This window comes from Athene cunicularia, assembly GCF_003259725.1.
Source record: "Athene cunicularia isolate RWA chromosome 2 unlocalized genomic scaffold, athCun1 chr2_part1, whole genome shotgun sequence".
Classification (NCBI taxonomy): Eukaryota; Metazoa; Chordata; class Aves; order Strigiformes; family Strigidae; genus Athene; species Athene cunicularia.
The window spans coordinates 149898231-149923345 of NW_020799095.1; the positions used below are offsets into that span (position 1 = coordinate 149898231).

The following is a 25115-nucleotide window of genomic DNA, read 5'->3' on the forward strand; positions in this document are numbered from 1 at the left end:
AGGGAGCGCGGGGCGGGCGGGTGCCCCGGCTGGGCTGTGGGGCGGCTTCTGGCAGCCCCCGGGGGTCTCTGCGCCGAGGTCTGACCGGACTCTGAGCCGGGGCAGCTCCTCCCTGGCCGGGCCTTTCTGCCCCCGTACGGACGTGAGTAGAACTAAGGGCTTGCCTTGTTGCTGTAATAATCAGGTAGAGCAGCGATACTTTAAAGAAAACTTGTTTTGGCAGGCGAGCATCAACCAAATGGGATAGTTTGGTGGTGGTGTTAAGGAATAGGAATAGTTTTGGTAGTGGTGTTAAGGAATTTCACTTTTTCAAAGGTCTGAGCTTAGATGGAAAAAGCAGTGTAGGCTTTAATAAGCAGGAAAAGTAAAATGCTTGAACAATGCATACGCTTTACTGGATGATATCACGTTTCCCATCTTCCACTGGAGATAAAAACTGAAGATAAGGGAATAAAGCCTGGTAACTTGTATCCTTAGGACAACATAAGGTCTAAATCCCAGTGAGCTTATTGCTTTGAATTTGGCACCACTCGAGCAATTCACATACGGCAAAACTTGATGGCTTGGTGTCTGTTTTGAATATGTGGTTTATAATTTGTTTATGACTGGAGCCACTTCACATGTGAGTTAACAATTAAGCTCCTCTTCCTGATTTTGCTTTGTTAAAATGTGCTGATGGTTTGGTTCCATACTTAGGAGCCGCCCCGCTGTGGGAGTAGCGGTGGTGCCAGCACGTGCTGAAAAACCAAGTTGCTCCCAGGGATCTCGGTTGTCTCGCTTGAACTTGAATTTGATTGCGCTCTAATAGCATTAGATAAAGAAGTCTTTGTTAAACTTGTTGCTACTCACTCGCTGAGGAGACAGCTTTTGCTGATGTCAACTTCTTAAGTGATGCCACCTAAGCAGAGATCCAAATTTCAGGATCTCATTCATGTATACATTCAAATTGGGGAAATAGTTCTGCCATAAAAGTCACCACCAGACTTCTGAAATCAGTGTGCATGTGTTGTTTTGACGTCTGTGTGAGACGTACACTCGAAAGAAGGGGAATTTCTTTTTCACTCCAGTCTGCTCAGTTTGATCTCATTGCTTACAAAAAACCTGTTGAACAGCAAATGAGAAAGTGGATACAGAAGGTAGAAGCTGTTCCGATATTCCGCTCACATGAACCGGTTTTGAATTGTTTCTTTGCTCAAGGTGGAAAATGGAGTGTCAGAAAGCAAAGTAGTCCCTACGCTTGTCAATATTAACTGTAGTAATGTCCCTGCAAGCTGTTGCACCACAGGAATTTCAATCACTGTCTTAGGACAAGTTTGTAGATTTACTCCACTACCTTTTGTTTCTGCAGCACTATCTACTTGAGGAGATGGTGGAATGTGTTTTGTGTCTTAATTTCAGTGAAGGTAGAAAAAAGAGACCTTATTGACAGAAAATAAGAACATTTCAGTGAAAAGTAGTGGATCTCTGATATTTACAGATGAAACAGCAGGATAAAGATCTTGATAGTTCTTCAAATTCTAGTCTTGGAAAGTGTGTTTGTGCATTCTTAACTTTATTGCAGTACGGAGTAATAAAATCAATGAAGTCAGCAGGAACATGATGTAACTCACTCCCAAAGTAAGAAAAGTGTTATATGACTGACCTGTTGTCAATGGGGATTCCAGGAAAAGATACAGTTTTGCACTGAAACTCCTGAAACTGAAGTTTCTGGGCTGTCACCCATCAGTTGTCTGTATTGCCAAGATAATTGTCACTCTAAGATTTCAATATGAAGAGATCAAAGGCTGCTATTTTCAGCTAGAGATTACTTTTTTAGTGTTGGAAGTGTGTCTTTTTTAAGAATAAGATAGTGAAGTGATAGCAATAGTGAAGATTGTACAGCCATCTCTGATAAGACTTCTATCCCCTGAGTGATCTTCAGCTGTAAAGCTGGGTTTTGATGTGCCAAGTATGATGTGGAAGCTGTCTGTGAGATGGCTCAGATCTTCTTTTTGGCTCCATTGCTGGGTTCTGTATCAACCTACCACAGTCAGTGGTACAGATTTTGTCTCTCACAGTGTCTGCATCATGCTTTCTGGCCCTGCTAATGCAGACATAACCACCAAACCAATTTTTTCCTCCTTCTGTAATGCTGCGCTGGCTGTCAAGTGTGAAAGAAATGAGGTGTGATCAAGTTTAACACTACTCAGCAGCGTGCACTTGTGGCAGTAAAACGTAACTGTAATGGCCTGCATCTTCAGGACCTTAGCTCACAGGTGATGGGAAGGGATTGTTACTATTGTTGTTATTACTCAATGCTCTTGAGGTCACATCTGGAATACTGTCCCATGTTTGGGTACCTTGACACCAGAGAACTGCTGACAAACAGGAGTGAGACCAGAAGAAGCTAATCTATGTGAGGGCTGGAGCGCATGGGGGGCGGGGGCAGAATCTCCTTCCTGTGGGATTTCTGAAACTTGACTGAAGAAGACCCAGAGCAACCTGATCTAACTTCAAAGCTATCACTCCTTTGAGCAAAGGGTTGTGCTAGGTCCAGAGGTCCCTTCTAACCTGATTTTTCTAAGGCTTCATATTTTTCCCTGCCCAATTATTCCTTAAAGAAGCCAGTTCTTTCATGACGTTCAAAGTGAAATTAACTTCTTCAGTGATAGGAAGAGGAGAATGAGATCAAGGAAACACCACGTAGCTGAGACCACTCTGTGAACTGTGGTTTCAACACACTACTTCTTGTTTGTGTCTAAAATAGTGTCCTCATTGTAAGGTCTGTCTCTTATCTGTGTCATGTACAGCACCGTTGTTACAGGAATGTAATCAGTAAATGGGGATGGAATAAAATCCTTGACTTCTGGAATCTTGCAGAATTACAGGAAAGAAAAGGCATTAGTGTTTATAAGAAGCTATGTATGATGCAAGGACATTTGATAGTAAAAAGCGACAGAAGAGAAGCATTTCAAAATGAAGAAGTAAGAGTGGAAGCAGAGAATATAAAATGTTCAAAGAATAGTAGAAACAAGTGAATATTGTTCTGTTGCTGCCTATTCACTTATCCCTGAACTGAAAGGGTAAGAAAATATGACTTTGGCTGTAGACATTAATATGAGCTGGCTTGAATGCTGACGACTGAGACACTGGGTCAGTGACAGTGCTGACAGCGCTGTTCTGTGGGAAAAAAATGGTGTTTAATGCCTCTGTTGTAGTTCAAGACATCAAGGACCTTCCATTTTAGAAGCTGTTATGATGTGAGGCTATTAAATTGCTGGCTGTCATCCAGCACTTTGTAGCACAGAGATGCCTTCAGTGTAAGCCAGGGATTGCACTGTCAAAGCAACTTTGTATGAAAACCTCTGCAGGGCCACTCTGCCAAGTTAAGATTGCTACTGTTTGAGTAGGTCTGTGTTTTTCTTGCATAACAGCCTCAGGGCTGAGCTTTAATTCTTAATTTCCTTCTGAAATGTTTAGCTGCATGTTGTTTTGAGAGTGATCATGTTGGATTTATCTACATTTCGAGTTTCTTCACTTCAAATGGATGTCAGCTGCCGGCTAAGGAAAATGACACCTGGAAGTTTTTGGCATGGCGGGATATGGCACTGAGTACCCCAATTTGTAACATACTTTTAAAATTCATTGCTATCTTTTGAGTATCCCAGTGGATACTTACTTGAACTTTTACCTTTTCCACTCTATTTTCTTTCTAGTTCAGTGTCTGTGTCAGTAAAAGAGTGTTTTTTCACTTCTTATTTTTGAAGTTGAATTTTTACTGAAGTTTATTGATTCTTTTAAGTATCCTATTATAGAATATGGTAGATCTTAAGATACAGTAACTAATATATCATGAAGGTAGGTATTCCGTCTCATTTTTCCTATGATGCTCAAATGTGAAGACGACTACTTGTGGAGTTGTCTACTAGAACAAATAAGCTGAGACTTTCTGTTCCAAAATTTGGATGGTGGAAGATTGGCTTCGGTGAAGCAATAGAGCTTTGTATGTTTTAGCTGTTTTAAAAAGTAAGGAAATGATGAGAGAGGCCAGCATTGGTTCTCAAGGAATATCTTAAACACAAGTAATACTGATGCATCATCTCTGAAGGTAAAAGCAGCACGTATACTTCATTGATCTTTGGATCAGTTACCAAAAAATTGAAAGCGAAACAGCGTTTTAGCCACAGTGAGTCTCGCCTTTCCTGTTTCCAAATATCCGTTGCCTAAACAAAGCTTTTACTTGCTGTTTTGACCTTGCAGGAAGAACTAAAATTGCAGTGAAGTAATTGAAAATACAGCTACTTACCTCTATTATGTGGTCAAGAATACAAAAAGTGCTTCTGAGTACAAGGAATTCTCCTCTTCTGATCACAACCTCTGCAGATTTTTCATAGCGAGGTAGCAGGGTCTTTCAGTGCAGGAGTACTTTACAAAGCTGCCTACTAAAAAATGTAATTTTTTTCATGCTCTTGAGATGCCTGTTCCACTTAGTCATCAATATGTGGAGAAATTTTCACAGATTCATGTTATATGGTGTCTTAAAATTGTGTTTATTGTAACAGTCATTGTTGTCTTTAATTGCATTTTCTTAATTGCCTTATAAAATTAGGAGTTGTCTTGTGAAAGCTTGTGTGGGGTTTTTTGGGGTTGTTTTTTTCCCATAGAGGTTGCTCTGAGTTAAAATGTAGCTTTTCCTAAAGTTGAACAAAGATTTATCTAGGGAGTTCAGCTATTTTTCTTTGTTTTCATTTATTTGTTGCCTGGTTTCTCTTGCTACTGGTGTTTAAGTATAGCTTAAGTATGTCTTAACACTTCAGGAAAGGAAATATCTTATTTGATATTTGTTAGTTTTCTTATGCCAAAGGCATAATATTGATAGATGTGTTATGAATTATGAGGAATGATTCTTTGCCTACTGAAAAAGCCCAGAGTATTCCCCTTGCATTAACATACATAAAGCAAGAAATTAGAAGGAAAAACTTAATAATTTAGGAAGAAGAAAAAATGTTTTCTAAACCTGCAGTGCTGGGGGTAGAGAGAAAACAGGGCTAAAAATGGTTTAAAAAAACTATCAGTATGAGCATCAACTTAGTGGTTGAGTGGTTTTGTTTGTTGTTTTGTTTTGTTTTTTTTTTTTTAGGGTACTCAAAGAAAACCCAAAAGTCTTCCTCCTCTTGATCCAGAAGTTCTTTCTGTATTTGTGCCTCCATTTATCAGCAGAGATGATATTCAGGTGATTAACACTGGTCATAACTTAAATAAAAGTAAACGCCGGTCTTTCCGAAAGAAAAAAGAGAGACCAAAGATTGAAAATGTCAAGAGTCTCAATGGGGAGCAGAAAGCACTTGACACTGAAGATATTACAGTTCCAAAGGACATTGATCTTATTGGCTTGCCACAGCTATGTTTCCCAGGTATGGTAGCGTTCACACTTCTTCATGAGAATTGATTTCTTATATATTTCTTAGCCCATAGTACAGCTTTTTTTTTTTTTTTAAATATTATCATCTTCCCTGTCTCTTTGTATTTCATGGTGTTAAAAAAATGTGTCTATGTGAGGAGGTCAGTGGTGCAAGCAGCTGTTACCTGAATGGGGTTGCGTGGCTCTGTTGTGTGAAACAGGTCTATTAGTAATAGTAGCAGCAACACCTGCAAAAGAGGGAAACCAAAAGTCACTTTAGTCCTTATTAGCAAATCTTGGTTTGAGTGAAGTGCACACACTTTTAAATTTATTTTTTTTTTTCCCCCAGAATGACAGAGTGCTCTTTCACTTCTCATTTGGTATTGAGATATACCTGAAGTAGTGACTGTTTCCTCCAAGTTTAATTGCAGAAATTTTAACATGCGTTTCACTATTGCAAATCTTATAAATATCTTGAAAGAAAAATAAAAAGTTAATAAACCCCATCTATTGTATTTTGCCACTTAAAATGCAGAATAATTATATAATATTTTTGCTTCTTCACTAATGTGCAGCTTACAGGCTTTGTAACAACCCTTAGATAAAATGGACTGTGTATGTGCATCTTAATCCCTTAAAATTAAGACATTTCTCTTGAAATTAAGTGGAAATGTGCAGTATTTGTCATGAATTGCTTTTCAAGCAGCTGTAATTAAATATGTAGTTAAGAAAAAGGTTTCTTTCTTCATTGCAGGAGGACTTTATATAACTTCTGAATCAAAAGAGGACCACATTCATTTCCTGGTCTTCACAGATGTCTGTGGTAACAGAACATACGGTGTTGTTGCACAGTACTACCAGCCTATGCAAGTATGTTATGTAACTCATGCTCTTACTGAAATATATTAAAAGACAGAAAATAAAACAAACCAATTTGAGAATAATGTCAGGTTTAATTTATTAATTTATTAAATTAATTAACAGAGAAGTTTTTATGTTAGTAGGAATGCAGAACAAATCATACTTTATATTGCCATTGTAAATTAAGTACATTGGACAGGATTGCATTAGGAAAAACTGTTATGGATTTCAATTAGGAGTTGTGAATATTTAGGAGCAGACTTTACCCCTTGGATGTTTTTTCTGGTGAAGACTGTACCCTGTGTTCTTTCTAAACATCTTTTATACTGAAATTCTTTTTACTATATATGTCTAAGTCTTGTAGGCTGACATTTTTCTGAAGAGTTTAAGGGAGATAGCCATCCAAATGTCCTTGAAATTTAGAGGGAATTGGGTATCACATCTCTAGGGCTGTCAAGAAAATATCAGCCATAAATTTGTGGTGAACATAAACACATTAATCTGTAGTTTTCTTGCAGGATGGCTGTATTTCCTCGAATGGACAAGCCCACTGGGAGTCTGCACAGGCTGGGAAGATGCCTCTCTGTTTTGTACCATTTGCTATTTGTGTTATATCCAGATATCCATATTTTAATGCCCTCAAGGACTGTCTCTCTTGGTAAGGCTTGCTATTCTGTACGCTTCTCCTGGAAATAACAGGTTTTAATACATCATTTTGCTTGTCGTGGTGAGGATAGCTGCATAATGCTAAAGCAGGCATTAGTTTTATGTTATGGTAGCGTGAGATGCGTGGGAGAAGAAAAGAAGAAATGTAATATGAATGTTACCCAGACAGTAAGCACAAATACTAAATATCAAGGAAATTAGTTATCATGTCTTCATCTTCTTTGAGGCTTTTGGTAAGTCTAGAAAAATACTAATTTTCAGGGAACATATTTCTTAAAGGTTTTGGAGTTTTTTTGAAGGAGAGTTAATTATAATTTTGTCATGATGGCGAAAAGCACTTTGAAAGCACAAAAAACCTCTTAATAATGCCCCAAAGAAATAATGTGCTTAAAATTTTTGGATCTTCCTTGAAGACCTTCTTGTAAATGGGTGTGACATTATCTGCCTTCCAGTCTCTGGGACATTCCCTGATCTCTCTGACTTCTCAAAGATCATGGAGAGCAGCCTCAACATGACATCAGACAGCTCACTGAATACCCTTGGGTTTCCCCACCCTGTGCACCTCTTCTTTTTCCCAATTCTGTGGGCTTGGATCTGGTGGGAGCACTGACTGGCTTTCCCTGGTTTAGATGAAGAAAGACCTGGAAGAACAAAGCAGTGCCTTCCTCTTGGGCAGCTCAGATGTTGCCTCCAAAAAAATTGTGATATCAGAAACGAGTCACTCTGGCAGCCACTGGTACCATTCATGCTACCTCTGCTCCGTCATTTTCAGAGCCTTAGCAAAGGGATTGAGTGTGGACTGAGGGCTTTGACATGATGGAAACTAGGTATTTAGTGTGAAACTGAGATGATCAGTAAAATAAAAAGGAAATGTTTGTTTTCCTGTCTCCTTTCCTGCCCAGATCACTTTTTCCACTCCTTATGTTTAAGTCAATTACATCAGCCGTGGGTATTACAGGAACTAATTAATTGCTGCATTTTTATAGTCTCAAATTTCAAGTAAATGTTAATCTGCATACGTAACTCTTACAGCTATATACTGAGCTGCGGTACTTTTCTGTTTATATCAAATCTTTAGAAAAGGATTCATACTTCTTTTATGCTCTGAACTCAACCTGTATGGTTGTTACTTCACAGTAGCTTTCCACTGGATGGGAAATAGTATAGACTCAGCTTTACAGTTGTGGTGTTCCTCAGTGGGTTATGTAGTATATTCATAAATAATTTCTTCTCTGAAGTGAGACATCTCTGAGCTGGGAGAAACAGTCAATTTGTGAATTCATTTTTAAACAGCCCACTAAGGGAGAAGTGGGAAAATGTTCAGGAAACCCATGGAAAATTCCAGACAGAAATGTTTCTAGGTCTCATATTTGTTTAGAGCAAACAGGAACTAGGTGGAGTTAACTCTCTAGAGTTAACTTCTGCCTCTAGGTGGCTATTTTAAACATTATAATTAAACATCTCTGCCTTGATCATATATAGCAGGGTTTTGCAACTATTTATTAACATCCAAGCTAATTACTATGGACAGCTTTTCCTTTTAAACTGAGTCTGTACTGGTTTCTAAGGGGAGTTAGTTCAGTTTTATCAGTAACCTACCGTTTAACCTTTAAGTGAGTTGTAAATATGTGAATAATTATAAGGGGGTTCAACAGGACACAGCCTTCCACTTTAGTACTGTGTTGGCCTGGTCATTTAACAGGGGAATGCATCATACAGCTGCACATCTCTTCTCTCTCCTTTTTGCTGCTGCATCTGGATTTGAGATGCAACTGTGTGTAATGGGCAGGAGAGGGGGAATGCAGGTGACAAAGCTGCATTTGGTCCTGGCATTTCCCACTGTACTGGAAACTCATCTGATTAAGTTTCTATTATATTTTCTTCTGGGTTGGGTTTTTTTTTCTTCTGGTTGTTGTTGTTTTTTAATCTTATAATCATATTTTATATGACATATTTTCCTTGGTACTATTTGATAAATAATTTGAGAGTATCTGGTTTTTTTTTTTTTTTTTTTTTTTTGCCAGAGTATACTTGAATGGGCAAAAAGGAAGGGGTGGAGAGATACCATTTTTCCTTATTTTGGTTGTGTTGCTGAAATCTTTCCATATGGCATGAAAGAGCTGCTGGGATTTGGGGCTGTCCTGAATGGAATATAAGCTATTACAGTAAAGACCTCAATATATTTTGAGCATAGTGTCCTTTACAGCTGGGGGTGTTTCAGCTTTTTGTAACATTACAAAAATTGACATTTGTTTTCTTGTAAACCAGAAAGGGAGTTATTTTCATTTTGGATGCCTGTAATCAGGTGGCCAATGGGTTAAAAATCTAATGAAATGTTTTTGTTGACAGAGTCTACTCAAGTAGTCTGCCTCCTATACTTAACAAATAATAACATGTTCAATGGTGCACTTGCATCCTTGGTATGCTTCAGTGGTGTTTTGCAGGATGCTTCAACTGATAAATCATTCTGTGAGTCTGGGGATTTGAAAACACTTGCTGGTGGACCTCGAACCACCTATTTCTGGTGTGTCGTCCTTTCCTCATGAGAACTTGTGGAAGAATACTATCTGTTATTTAATAAGGCCTGATGTTGAAGTAACATCTAAAGGGGTTCTGCTTCCATTCAGAACCTTTTTGCAGCAAAAGATTTGATTTTCCTCCAGAATTCTGCTGTGCATAGCTTATACTCTCCAGGACCTGCAGTGCACAGGACTGCTTATAGGTGGGGTAGTACTTGGTTTAATTCAGAAGAGTACTCAAAGGTATTTTATTGTCATAGCATTCCCAGATAAAACCTGGGATCCTAAATTCTTTCAAATGGCAGAGTGTAGTAGAAATCACAACGGAAAACTGAGACCAGACAGAGATACTAAGTAAATGTCAAATTATTAGTCCATGTAGGTGCTTTGAACCATAAGGGCAACTTGCAAACTTTCGTCATAGTAACGAACGTCTTCATTAATCTGTGTAATTAATTTTATAACTAATTCACATATTACTAGCTTACAGTGCTTCCAAATCCAGAACAATTTGAATGGAGTGTGTCTGCCTCTCTCCAAAGCAAGCAGATGTGCATCTAGACCATTTCAAAACACTGCAGCTGTTGGTTTATTCTACATCATTATTTGAAAAGGCTCAGTTTTAAATTGAGAGGCTTTGGCACTTTGCACAGGTAATTTTACCTCAGTCTGTTACATAACATGAAAAGTGAAATGTTTCTGGCAGTAATCTCCTTCTAGATGAACTCCTGTCTTGGATGGATGAATAGGTTCTATTCAGTGAATCATCCAACCTGTGTATTAGTCCTTTCCGCTGCCTTGAAAAAAGGTAGAAGTGTGCAAATAGCTTACATCATTGAGACAGTACAAAGGACCTATTCTTAGATGTTCAGGCTTTCTGAAACATCCGTCTGTGGACAGCTAATAGAGGTAATGGAAGGTTCATAAACTTCTTAGTCCTCCGCTTTAATGTTTCAGAGATTACTTCATTTATTTCAGCAGACATTTGCAGTGCAGAGCTGTCAGCTGCTATTACTTTGTATTAATGGGCACAGTGTACTGATTAGAGAGCTCTTACCATCCTTTCTGTACATCTGCTTTTTCAGCATCAGGATCAGGTTTTTTCTGTTATAATACTTACTGGATGTGTTGGTATGTCCTTTTCGTCTCAAAAAAAAAAAAAAAAAGAGAGAAAAACAAGGCAGGTTTACCGTGCTGTTAGGCCACATCAAAGGCGTTGCTAAGTGTTTATTTGTTTAAACTCTACTGTCTGGTTTTCTTGGATAATTCTTAAATTCCTCCCCCCCCTTCTCTGTGCCCCAAAATAGCTGATGGGCTTTTTGGGGATATACGTAAGGCCCTAGTACTCAGGCCAGAGCAGTTTCCAAATGTGAATTTAGTAAACTTAAATGTCTCATTGATCCAATTAAAAGTTCCGTGATATATAACAGAATATTTTTATTCAGGAATCTAAATGCCATACACAAATATGATGTCCTGGATTCTAATGTAACTCTTGTCCTATTCAGTTGCTTTCTAGACCACTTTCTTCCTGAAGAGCAAGTACTCTTCTGCAAGAAATCAGTAAAACTGCAAGCTGAAATAAAACCTCAGGGGAGAATATAACCATATTAAGTTCCTAGCTTCTGTATACATAGATTTGTAGGCCTAAATTTCTGATTTTGTAAAGGTTTGTTTTGTGGTTTTTTGCTATAAACATGCACATGAATCTTATATTGAACAAAATGCCCTTTCTGATGACAAATATCTAACTTCTTTATTGTTACATTTCAGGAATGCCATTGGATTTAGCAATTTGCAGTCTTGATAGTGTGTGTTTAAATGTTCATTAATTGATCTGGCATATATTATAAACTGCATGACCTTTGTGGCTTTGGCACAGCTCGGGTAATACAGTTCTAAACCAGAAACATGTGATAGATTTGCACAACTGTATTTGTTCTTTGTATGGGTAGGAACAATAGCAAAGGACCATGTTCATGGAGGCCTGGGCCTTATGCTTAGCATTTTTAATATTTAATATGGCTCTTGCTTCACATTCCTCTGCAGTTAAGCCCATGTCTACAACCTCTCTTTTCCTCGTTTTCCATCTCAGAGCTGGTGTTTGATGCTTGGGATGGGAATCATGGCACTGTGTTGCAGCTGTGGGTGGTTTGTTCTTCAAGCAATCTCTATAAGATACTTCATTTAACTGCATCTCACCTCTAGGTTTTCTTTGCCATCAAGAGACCCCATGTGCCCTCTGCATTCTCCGATATATAGGATGCAGTAGTAGGTTATGTATGGAAGTAAAAAAACCTGCTTCTGACACAGCAGCAACATTCAAATTAAATGGAGTTGCTAAAGTATCTAATAAATTAGAAATTAATTAGCTGGAAAAATAGCTTCATTGCTCCTAATATTTTTTAGTTCTACATTATCAGCAAAATGTCTCCTTTTTTTTTCTGTTTGCATGTTACTATTTATAAGTAATTTTCTGTAATTTAATTTCAGCTTACTAGTGCAACTGCGACCTTTCAAGGATTTAGATGTTGAGGAGCACATAAAAGAATTTGCAGCAAAATTATTTTTAATACCCAGCCCACCGCCAGGACCACTCCATTTGGTAATTAATGATGCTGAATTTCATAATTACTTTAACATCATGTGTTATAAAGCACTAAGGTGATGTTTTCTATAAACTGGGGGACGTTTTTCACTGTCAGGTCGGAGATTTTGCTTGCTGATATAAAACTGATGTCAATACCTGTGCTTTGAAATTAAGGCTTTGCATTATTAGTACATGAAATAACAGTGTGACCAGAGTGCGGGCTTGAGCACTGGCATACCAGTTGGTCACACTGTTTAATTTTTAATCCTCTTCTAGGAAGGATTTGGCTCAAGTATTTACTGCCTGAAATGATGCCTGAATAGGTCTGGGAACAGCATAATCTAGTTTTTGGTTTCTAGAGGGACAGCCCACATAATCTGCTAGAAACGGTGGGAAGCTCCAGTCTGTAACTACTCTGTAAGAATGGAAGCTTACCTTTCACCTGAACAGTATGCCGTTACCATCTCATTGAATGTACACGTATAAACTCAAATAAATCATGTAACTATCATTCAGCCAAGGTGTGGGAGTTCCCCATCTGGTTGGGAATTTGCTGGATTGTCACATCCAGAGGGTGGTGGTCAAGGACTCGATGTCCGGATGGAGATCAGTGATGAGTGGTGTCCCTCAGGGGTCTGTACTGGGACTGGTACTGTTTAATGTCTTCATCAGTGACATAGACAGTGGAATTGAGTGCACCCTCAGAAAGTTGGCAGATGACAGCAAGCTGAGTGGTGCTGCTCATGTGCCCGAAGGATGAGATGCCATCCAGAGGGACCTGGATAAGCTGAAGAAGTGGGCTCATGTGAAACTCATGAGGTTCAACAAGGCCAAGTGCAAGGTCCTGCACATGGGTCAGGACAACCCCTGGTGTCAATATAGGCTTGGGGATGAAGGGATTGAGAGAGAAGGGACTGAGGAGAAGGACTTGGTGTTTACTGGTGGAAAAAAAACGGACAAAAACTGGCAATGTACTCAGAACCCAGAGACCCAACTGTATCCTGGACTGCCTCAAAAGACACATGGCTGGCAGGTTGAGGGAGGGGATTCTCCCCTTCTATTCCACTCTTGTGAGACCTCACATCGAGCCCTGTGTCCAGCTCTGGGGTCCTCAGTACAAGAATGACATGGACCTGTTGGAATTGTTCAGCCTGGAGAGGGCTCCAGGGAGACCTTAGAGCAGCCTTTCAGTATTTAAAGGGAGCTACAGGAAAGATGGGCACAGAGTTTTTAGTAGGGCCTGTTGTGATAGGACGAGGGGTAATGGTTTTAAACTGAAAGAGGGTAGATTTAGGTTAGATATAAAGAAGAAATTTTTTATGATGAGGTTGGTGAAACACTGGCACAGGTTTCCCAGAGAGGTGGTAGAGGCCCAATCCCTGGAAACATTCAAGGTCAGGCTGGACGATTCTCTGAGCAACCTGATCTAGTTGAAGATGTCCCTGTTTGTTGCAGGGGGGTTGGACTTGATGGCCTCTAAAGTTCCCTCTAACCCAGCCTATTCTGTCATTCTGTGATACCGAGACACACTGCCTGATGCAGATGCTCATGGCTGTTGTCTTGATTGTATGATGGGTGGATGTGCTGTCATGTGAGTGAGAGGCAGTTCAGCCCCTGAGAAAGAAAAGAGGCCAAAGTACATGTTGTTTCAGCAACAGATTTCAGCTCTGGACTTGTTCTTTTATTGTCTCTGGCTCTGGGGAAGCAGAACAGTGTGTAGTGGGTTAAATGTTCTGGTAAGTAGATTAAATGTTCTGTATTGGCTGCTGCCTGGCTAAGACCTAGCTGAGAGGAGAAACTCACATAAACATTTGTCTTCAGTGTAGAAGCTGAGATGTGTGGGCTGTATTTTCTTCTTTATAACACTTCCCAAGTCAAGCTAGATGTTAGCTGAGTCAGTGATTTCAGCACATTCTCTCTTTGGTCTACTAAAATGGCTTCTAGGGAAGCAGTGCTTCAGCCATGGGCTTCTCCTTAGCTGCTTTCCTTGACCCTGGGATGAGGGGTTAGGAGCAGAGAAAAAAATAGCATAGCTGGAAGATTGTCTGAATGATGAGCTAAACCAGCTGCTAAGTGCTGGAGTATGCAGCACTCACAGGATCTGGCCCCCCAGAGATTTCAGCTGGGGTATTTGAAGAACTGAAAGAGCACATTTGTTTTGGCTTGTTCTGTCATCTTAATGTGAGCATCGATGCTCTCTTCTTTGGCTCATATTTTTTCTAATTCCTGTATTAATTTTATCAGTACTTTTGATTTCCCAGTTGTACCTACAAATATAAATTCCATTATGTTATTATGCTTGTTACAAAGCGAGTTTAATTCTGTTAAAAGAACATATATATATATATATATATATATATTTTAAGTTTTATTGGCTAGACAACCTATAAGAATTAAAGAAGTCAAAAGTCCATGTTAATCTTTCAAAGTAGTTATTATGTCTTTTAATATTTCCTTCTCTATTCCAGTTTTCTGCAATATGCAAATATCTGTCTTCTCTCAATTAATACGTTGTAGTTGGAACTAAAATCCCCCATTAAATGTGTTGTGGGAACATCTTCATTAAGAAGTAAATGGAAAACATCTGTTATTACAGGTATTTAATATGAAACCACTTCAAATAATAATTCCTTCACGAGAGGATCCGGACAGTCCTATTATTGACTTGGATCTTCATCTTCCATTGCTGTGTTTCAAGCCAGAGCAGGTGCTGCAGGTAAAATTAACAGATACTTAAAAATGTATTAGTGATTGACAGTGCTGGTAATTTGTGGTTTATAAAAAATCGAGATGTTTAGTTACCAAAAAACCATTGTAAACTCAGGAATTCAGAATAGTGTTAGTTCTGAATATTAGAAACATGGCACAGTAAAATATACGTCTCATTATGTTTTTTTTTTTTAATTTATAGACCAGATTAGACTGAGTCATACTGGATTTCTCCTGTGGTTTAGCAATAGGTGCTAAATTTCTTAAGTGTATATTTTAAAATGTAAATACCCAAGCTAAATTGACACATTTTATTTTGAATTGTCATTACATGCATTTTTACAAGATTCATAAGAACCTTTTTCATGTCTAAGAGAGACCTGTAGGATGGATTGTTAACAGTTAACGTTCTCATAGAAATAAAGTGTAAATGGTGTAGAAAGACAAGAAAACAGAAAAAGCTATTTGTAAAGAAATTTTTCAGTGCTTCGTAGGATCTTGCAATTGGTTTGGCTGGGGGTGTCCTTTGCAGATTTTCTGATGCAGTTCTCTGCTTATAGGCCACCTGTGGAGTTAGATTAGGTTGCTCAACATCAGCAGTATTATTGGTGCCACTTCCCCTAAAAAGAGCAGGTTAGAGGCCTCTTTCCAGGCATGATTGTAAACCTCCTCAGTCCTGAAAGTAGGCAATATTGCCTTATTTTTTTGGATACGCCCATTCTTCCACCCATGTGGGCTTCTGCCCATCTGTGCATGTTATGAACAACACTTCTGACTGAAATAGTCTATTCTGTTCTAATGGTCCTCTACGACTGGTGCATCTTGAGCATGGAATTTGTTTAGCACCTCTGTGGGATGTCCCACATGTGCCATTAGTCTTCTTGGCTTGGATTCATCCCACCTAACTTGAGGTATCTGAGTCTGGTGCTTAGATGCCATTGGGTCCCTCTCTGTAAGTGGAAAAGAGTGGACGTCTCCAGATGGCTTCTGAATTGCTCTGTGAAAGCACAGCTCTCCGGTGGCACTGTAAGGAATGTGACTAGCTGGAGTCTTGAACAGATGTTTGGCTGAGATGTCTAAAACCTACATAGTCTTTGTGTTCATCATCAAAGACAGGTTTGCTTATATTTTTCATCTGAGTACTTATTTCAGGCATTTTACAGTCTAATACTGTGGAAGAAAGGCGGCAGCTCTTCTCAGTAATTCCAGCTAAACCATGCCACATTGGTGGCAAAACTGTCATTGACTTCCAGCATCACTTAAATTTTCTCTCCTTTTCTGCTTTCTTCTCTTAATTTTGTAAGAATTCTTAAGTGGATGTTATTTCAATTTACACATATGTAAGGTAGGCATTAGAAAACAGAACACATGAGCTGAGTTTTGCAAGCAGCTGAAATCTTTGCACATATCTTGTATGGTCTAGGTATAACTCTTCATAACTGTTTAGCATTTTGGCTTTTTTTTTTTCCAGATAATGACCTGTATTTTGACTGAGCAGAGAATAGTTTTCTTCTCTTCTGATTGGGCTCTGCTGACGCTTGTTGCTGAATGCTTTATGTTGTACCTTCATCCTCTTCAGTGGCAACACACTTTTGTGCCTATTCTGTCTCGTCAAATGCTGGATTTTGTAATGGCCCCGACGTCTTTTCTTATGGGATGCCATATTGATCATTTTGAAGAAGTTAGTACGGTACGTTTTATGCTCTTACCACCCTTGCTGTTCATGTTCAGTGCATTTGTCACTGTGCTTCTTTCAGATGCATCTAGAAACTTGCTTTTGTTATTTAGTTGTGTGAGAAGTGAAGAAATTAAAAGTAATGGAGCCATACTAATGTGTCCAGTGGCTTACTGGAAAAAGCTTATTGATGTATCCCTTACTTTTCTTTTCTTTGCAGGATAACATGATTTTTTGCAAGTTCAAGTTTCATTTGGGGAAAAATTCTACTTACATGTCATTTGTATCATATAAATAGTTTCCCTTCAGATTACTGAGGTTATTTTTTGCTCAAAGAATTGTGTGTGATGAATTAGGTGCCTTTTCCAGGGTTAAATCTGGGTTAAGAATTGAGCATGCATTTGAAAATACTCTTAATGATGCTGCTGTAGCCCATGGTGAATTATTTAATAAAATAAGAAATGAAAAGCAGTGCAAAGAATATAATCTCACCATTTTTCTGAGGGTTTTTCTATCATCTTTTTTTTCAGAACCTTATTTAACTAAGCCTCTTTCAGAGGGTACCATTAATCTTGGTTGCCCCAAAAGTTTTGATAAAAACTCAGCTTCATTGGGCAGGGCTAATGAAAACACACTTTTTTGAGGGTATCTCACAGGTTTTTCTGTGAGTGTTTGAAACCAAACACAGAAAAACTGCAAGTCTATATTAGATTAATCCAGCCGACTATCAGACAAAGTTAAACTGGTCTATCTAGTCAAGTCCAAAATGAGCAAGGAATTAAGCCAAGATGAAATAGATAATTTTTTTCTTTTTGGTTAGCAGTAAGATGAAGTCACTATGACAAATAAGTACAGATTAGAAAATACAATCTTCTTTTGATATACTTTGTAAGATTTTATGTTTGTTTATATATACTGTGTTACAGTCTGATCTTTAAGGTTATTTAAATTGCAAACTGAGAGAGCAGCATGGACTTTACCTCCATGTGACTTTTTGCACATTAGCATGTGCTCCTGTGCTTGAGACTCTAATACATAAACACTCCCTCTGTCAGTCACCCCACAGGGCAAGTAAAGGAGTAAATGCTATAAATTAGCTTTCAGGGAATTTCTTTGTGTGTGTATGTGTGTGTATATATATATATATATATATATACATATATATATATATATATATATACACATATACATATATATACATATATATATATAGTTTTGTACATATCTTTGTACACCTTTTCAAGGATAAGCTTAGATCCAGTATTAATTTGGTATCGTATGAAGAATATATTAGGTTACCAACTGTTTGTGTACAGAAATTAGTATCTATTAATTTAATGACATTTATTTTTCTTGAAATGAATTGTTTTGTTATCCATATGATCTTCTAGTTGGGAGGGAAAAATATCAGTTTTCTGGTTTATCTTCTTGCTGAAATAATTCATTGCCTGCGGACTACATAAATAAGTAGTAAAGGTTTTTACAATAGAGGTATATTTTGGAGTCATTCTGGGTTTTTTTGTTAAAAGGAAACTGAAGACTTAATTCTAATTAATATTGATAATGGAGATATTACACATTCAAAAATGGCTGAAGAGGAACCTGAAATTCCAGATGTTCCAGCACAAGCAGCAGAAGCTTTCATAAAAAGGTGAAAAGATGTTGAAGTTGTGTTTATTGTAGTGCAATAATCATGCCTGACCCTCTTTTTAAGTTTTTTGTTTTATATTATTTATTACTATATTATTTCATTCATATAAAACCCGCTGTATTTGATAAGGGCAAATTGAAAAATTAAATTAATATACAGGTAACTTTATGCAGTTGTAATCATAACCATATTATTTTGCAATACCTGTAATGCATGTTTCTTTTTTATTACTGGTACTAATTATTCTCTTGAACTTTACTTTACACAGAAGACTGAGTGTACTGTGATTTACATGTATTAGTAGGACTTCCAGGAATTTTGCTAGCTTGTCAACACTTGCAAATCAATCTTGCACTTTGTCTAGCTGAAAGATGTGTGAGGCCTAAATGACTTTTTTACTTTAAAAGGTATGAATGAAGGTGTTAGGGTGTAACTTGATAATTTTCTTCTCTGTGTAGAGTGGAAAGCCTTCAGCTGCATTATGATCTAGAGCTCTGCCATCTCCTAGCCAGCACAGACCTTGGTGAACTCCAAATGCGTAGAAGGGCTTGGCAACAGAAACTGAATACAGAAGTTCAGCAAACGACTTTGCAGTTAATTGTTAATATTTTCAGGTGAGTGGATACAGTATTTTTTATTACAAGAGCATATGCTGCTAGCTAAGACACTTCTGTCACTGAAAATACTCTTACTTTGTTTATAGATACTTTTAAATCTCTCAAGTTTTGTGAGGGAATATGAGAAGAACATCCTGATAGCCTGCTGGATTATCAATAATTAATGTATTCAAGTACATATACATTGCTAAGACATCTTAGATAAAACTGTTCTAATTTTGAAATTGTATGTCTCTTGTATGGAGATTCCAGGAAGCAAAGTGCAGTCCTCGTATTTTGTAAGTAGAAAAGCTTAAAGCCCAGTGCGGGGGTCAGTTTGTAACTAGACAGTCTTGGTCGCTCTTCTTAGAGGAAAATGAATACTAACTGGGACAGGGTAGAAGAGCTGAAAGCAGGATCAAGAGCTGAGAACACCCAGGTGTGTTTTGGCTAACTGAACAAATGCTGATAATGATGAGACATCTGGAGAGTTCAACCACATGAGAATGAAGGAGGGAGAGGAGCTCTAAGCTCAAGGTCACAGTGTTGCAATGAGAAATGTTGGATATCTGCTGTGGTTGAGACAGACATTATAACAGTGATGTGGAGTAGTTTTGTTTTTTTTTTCTCTAGAAAAAGGTCCAGCTATGCTAATTTTCCTTGTTCTTAATCTAATGTCATGCACTGATACCCAGTTGCTTTATCTTATCAGTCTGGGTACTGGTGGTAAATCTGCTATTATTTGCTTGTATTTGGGGAGGGAATGCAAGTGTGGTAGGTGATTTGTAAAAAAAAAAAAAAAAAAAAAAAAATTAAAAAATGCAGAAAATGGATGGCTGGTTTGCATATGCTTCACTTTTTATATAGTCACTATATACTCAACCATGAAAATGAAACTACTTATAAAAAAATATATATATAAAAATGAACTAATTATGCATACAAAGGTCTGCAAATAGCTGAGCAGATAACCATCCCCTGCTATTTTTTTCTGCCTCTTCCTGGAGATGGTGCTTCCCTTTGGATCAGCTACCAAATTGCTTACATGAATGCTCCCTAACACTTTCAGTCAGAAGGTACTGGGTTAATTTATATAGCCCAAATACCAGGTCTCTGTTGACCTGCTGGCTTTTGTTGGATCAACTTAGGAGTGTTGATACAAGTGGTTGGGCCCTCCAGGAGGACAATAGCTGCTGGGTGTGGAGGACAGAGCAGACTTTACAGCTAGTTGGGTATGGAAACTGAAATGCATTTGCAACCTGATGTGCTACCACTGTGGGATTTGCTGGATTTTAGTGTTTGGCAACAATATGTTCCAGATAAAGATGAGGAGAAATGCATTTTGCTGCTAAGAGCCTCGCACTCTAATGCACTAAACACTTGGCTACAATGAACAGATGCTTTGCTTTCCAAGAGATAATACATTTTGCGAAGGGGTTGATTCTTCTCTTGCTTTCTTTCTCCCTTCCTTCAAACTTTCTTTTTTTTGTTCTTTTTTTCAGCCTTGTTTCTTCTGTCTTCTAACGCTATATCTACCAGCGTCCAGGAGTGAAGGAAAGTAAATCTCTGATCCAGTTATGCTGCCATTTCTTACTGTCTTCAGTGAAGCCCTGTAGTATTTTTGTGCGTGTAGAGTTTCCACGTTTAAAGCAAACAATGCTAAATTACGTAGAATTATGTGGAACTATGTACTTTTACCAACCATCTTTTTGTCTGAACCCATAATGCTTGATAAACTGTTAATGGGCTTTGATCAATGATCTATGAAAAACAAGAGGTGTATAGGCCTGTCAGTTCTCTGCACGGGTATGAGAATCCCCTTTTATTTTTACACTCAAATTTTAGCTCACCGGTTTATTTTCTTCATTCCTGTGTTTTCATGGGAACTTCTTACTCCTCAATACCCAGCATGAGTAGATGAAATAAGATGTAATAATAAGAGAGCCCCGATTTTAGTCACTTGCACAGATAAATACCTTGTACAAGCAGCTTTTTTTCTGAATAACTCCCACTTTCTGCTCCTAATAAACCAACATTTCTGGCTCACCTTTAGGGCACAGAAGTTACTACTGATATCTGGTTTTGCAGGGATAGTAGAGGGCCTCTGCTGTGAGGCTATAGTGCCCTGCTGTGACCATGCATATACCAAAATACGCATCAGTTTTTTATCTTGCTTTCTCTTTTATTTCAGTAGTTCTGTCTCCCTAGTTTAACACGATTGCCAGGTATTGCTGGTTTCACGAGCAGAGTTTGAGAGTGCAGCAAAAAAATTACATAGTCTAGAATATTTCAAGTGCATGTTACAGATGCAATGTAATGGGACAGTGTCAGGTCAGATCATGTATTTCAAATTGCATGTGTGGGTAGGTACACTTGTCATTTTAGTGCTTCAGGAGGGGGTTTATGTGATGTAAATGTAATTCCAGGATTGGAGCCTAAATCATGACTTTATATATATAGATTCTCCTCTGTGGGTTACTAAAATTGATCCCACAGGCTCCGAGTGAATTTGCTGATTTGAAATGGCAGTGGCAGCAGGTAGCCTGTCTTACACCTTCTAAGAGTTTGCATTCTTCTATGATTCAGTAACTTTTTTCGTTAAAACTGAGTTTGCCTTCTGATACTGCAGCATGTTTCTATTTTGCCTTCTGATGCTGCAGTGTATTTCTAGTACAGTGGGCTGCTGCTACTGCAAAAGTGCAATGTACTTACGAATCTCTAAGCATATTTATCTATTTATTTATTTTTGTCTCCAGGGAGGTAAAAGACCATCTAAATTATGAACATAGAGTGTTTAACAGTGAAGAATTTCTGAAAACAAGGGCAATTGGAGACCAGCCATTTTACAAAAAGGTAAATTCAGTGTTAACTATGTTGTGATTCTCTGTTATTAATCTGTATTTTAGGATTAATGCCAGATATTAATAGAATGGTCACAGTTTGATTCCTGTGATGTTGTTGAACCACCAACTTTGACAGAATGCTTTACCAAATTTATTTTATTTACTATAAACAGATAAAATAATAGACAGCATTTTGGAGAGTAAGGTACTTTGTAATTCTAGAGCAAATTAAATGTAATTCCTTGGGGATGAGATTAACCTCTGGCAGATGGTCAGTAAAGCTACATCAAAACTGTATTTTAAGCACAGGCACTTGTCCAAACTGTTTGGACTGAAGCCCATATGTAGACGTGTTTTCAGCAAGCCTGAGCACAGCAGAAGGGAGCTGAAATGACGCAAATCAAAGTACCTGCTTTATCTGCAGCCTGAACAACAGGGCGTGGAGTTGAGGATGCCTGCTTTGCTCCAGGCCATGAGCCTTTTCCCCCAACGCCTCACAGTGCATGTGTGCTGCTCAGAGTGGCACTGGTGTCCTTAGGGCCTGCAGTGTGACAGGGCTTGAGGGACATAAGCACATGAAGCTAAACCAATTTTATCAGGTAATAGAACTGTAACTTAGTGCTGGTGAAACCCATGAAATAATACTGAAATAGTGCATAGCCTCTGGCCACACCCAGGAGTGCCAGAGGACAACCTGAAATCCCCACTTAGTTTTTCTTAGCCCTCCTGCTAACTGGGTTTATGAGATACATTAGATAGTTGGAAACCCTGTAGGGATAGGGAGTTTTTCCTGTAAAAGCCCTGAGTCCCTTTTGCACCTGCCCTGATCAGCTTCATCCTTCCATTAGCATAAACTTGATCTGCTGAAGATCAAGGAGGTTTCCTTTGCCACTAGAATTTGGCAGTTGGCTCTCTGGATTAACTGTTCTATAACTGACAAAAAACTCTGCTCGTTAACTTGAGCAGGTCATGGTTGAGAACACCTTTTTTCTTTCCTGTTTCTGACTTCAAACGTGCTAAGAAAAGTTTCTGAACATCCATTTAAAGGAGATACCAGTGTGCAAAGGAAACGTTCAGAAAAGTGTCTCATTTTACTTAAGTGGTAGCTGCTAAACTTGACAAAATATCTGTCAATTCAAAGATAACAAACTGATTAATCCTAATTAGGAACTAGTGTTTGGTGGATAAAGCTTCCAACACTAGCAAACATTCTTAGAAAAACAACAAACAAAAAGGAAAAATTAAAAAGAACCTATTAATGTGTCATCAGGAGAAAAATTAATCACAAATGTTCTGACTAAGATTTCAAATTAATAGAAATCATGAAAATATTTTCAGTAGCCATTTCTAATGCTATAGATAACTTTATTAATTGAAATTTAAAATTCATTTAAAATTCACATGTGCATATTTCAGAAGAGCTTTGAGCAGTTGACTCACTTAAACACTAAATAACATAGTGGCAGGTTTGCTTCCAAGTAAATCTTGGAAGATAACACAATATGGAGTAGGTACTAGTGGTATCTAGAATTATATTAAGAGAACTCCAGAAACCATTAGAAAGAATTCTTTCAGTTCCTGCAGCTTATCTCCTGTACATACAATTGCCAACAAAATATGCCATCTACTGGAGAAATACTTAAAAGCAGAAACCTTAATGCTTTTGTAGATGCCATTTTACGTTGCAAATGCATTGATAAGAGGCATCTTGAATACGAATGACCTATTTGTGGGTGAAATATTTCTTCTAATTTCAGAGTACCTAGATTACTTATAAATCTTTCTCATTTGCTTTTTAAAAGCATCATAGAAATACAGTGATGTCTGATCAGTGGGATTTTGGGGTTGTATTTTTTGTAGGTTTGTTTTGTGTCCTGTGTTAAACTCCAAGACTAACGAGGGTACTTTAGGCAAGCCTCTGAGTTATATCATTAACCAAAGTAATTTTTCCGAGTTACATTCAAAGATACAACTGTCTTTCTGTTAGTAAGTTTGTAAAGGCTAGCGGTTGTATAAACATAAAGACAGGATTTCTGGTTATAACAATATTGTCTTGTGATGAAGTTTACATTTGATTTGCTGAATGGATTAGTTTTCTGAATTATTTCAAACAATACTAAAAGCCCTATGCTAGAACTAATATTTATATAGTACACATGTTGTATTGCCTCAGATCCTAGCTTTTATCTTGTTTTAATTTTTAATTCATACGAAATTTTTTTGGTGTCCTCTATCATAAAAGTAGCAATTTGACCTTTTAGAAATTATTTCTGGATGACACCACAATAATTACCTGAATAGGGAACAATTAGGGGCATTACCAGAAGAAAAGATGTCTTGCTTGTCTTTTCAGTTTGATGGCACAATGTTAGAGTGCCACAAACTTCTTATTCCAAACCATAGACAATATTAATGAGCAATTACTAACAGGCAGAAAATATATTGTTAAACCTGTAGCTAAAAGTCTCTGTTTTGCTCAGTATTTTTCGTTTTTGTTTGGTTTTATCTTCTGGAGGGTGGTCTGATATTACTGTTTGCCACTAAGCAAGCATCATGAAAGTACAGAAGGTGGATGGAAACTGAGTTAGTTTTCTGTTGTTGAAGTTTTAAAATATTTTTAGTTTTGCGATTGCTGAATTGGAATTTCTCAGCTTTGCATATGTAAAGGTAATAAAAATAAGCAAAACATGCTAATAAAAATGTATTTTGTAAATGATCCACGGTTAACTAGTTTGTGTCTCACAGGTTGTAGAGACCTACATGTTTCACTCTTTCCTTAAAGCTCGTCTGAACAGAAAGATGGATGCTTTCGCTCGACTTGAGTTGAGTACCCAGTCTGAAGAGGATAGGTAAAGTTTTCTTCTTCTTTATTCCGGTGATATCAGTGGTAAAAGTCCTTTTGACTCTAGTGGTATTAGATCAGGTCATCTGTGAGTAAGATTATGACTAATTGATAGGCCATTTTGTTAAGATTACTGTAAAAAGGTGATATGATTGTGTCCAGCCATGGACATGGTTGAAATTGTAAATGGGTACTATAATTGTAATTTTATACTATTACACACACACACACACACACACACACACACACACACACACACACACAATCAAGTAGTAATTTAGTGTGTATTTATACTGAATTTAAAACTATTTATATATTATCTTTATTTTTCTCAGATTAAACTTGATGTTTCATACCCCGAGAAGACTGACTATGGAGAAAATGGCTTCTAAACTATTTAATCCACAGTACAGGATTAGTAGGCGTATGGTAATCAGTATGCCTAATCTGCAAGATATCAAGCTGCCAGAGGGCCCTACTAGAAATTCCTCACTTCGAAGAATAGAAACAGGTGTTGGTAAGGCAAGAATATGTTGAACAAATACAGTGTCTTTTCTGTTGTCTTTATGGGTGACATCACTGAATAATTTTCACAGGAATAGTGTCAGATGCTGGAAAGAAATGGTGAGTTGAGTCATTTTGAGCTGGGGACTGTCTGTGCTTCTCCTTGCATGTCAAATCAGTCTGTAGCCTGCTGTAAATTTTGCTGTACCTCAGAAGCCCAATTGGTCACAAAAGGATTGATATTGGAGAATTGCTTCATGAGTCAGTAATCATGTTCAG

General features: G+C 37.8%; 1 protein-coding gene across 1 annotated transcript in view; it reads left to right on the forward strand.

Annotated features, from left to right (window-relative positions):
• The first annotated feature begins 3831 nt into the window (after positions 1–3831).
• Positions 3832–25115, forward strand: part of DENND3 (DENN domain containing 3) — a 36846-nt gene continuing 15562 nt past the window's right edge. The window contains exons 1-12 of the mRNA XM_026841530.1: positions 3832–3837; positions 5120–5393; positions 6135–6250; positions 6760–6899; positions 11920–12031; positions 14613–14732; positions 16197–16415; positions 17930–18051; positions 18510–18665; positions 21404–21500; positions 24236–24339; positions 24668–24849. Of these exons, the coding sequence (XP_026697331.1) occupies positions 3832–3837; positions 5120–5393; positions 6135–6250; positions 6760–6899; positions 11920–12031; positions 14613–14732; positions 16197–16415; positions 17930–18051; positions 18510–18665; positions 21404–21500; positions 24236–24339; positions 24668–24849 (1648 nt within the window). The remainder of the gene's footprint in view (positions 3838–5119; positions 5394–6134; positions 6251–6759; positions 6900–11919; positions 12032–14612; positions 14733–16196; positions 16416–17929; positions 18052–18509; positions 18666–21403; positions 21501–24235; positions 24340–24667; positions 24850–25115) is intronic.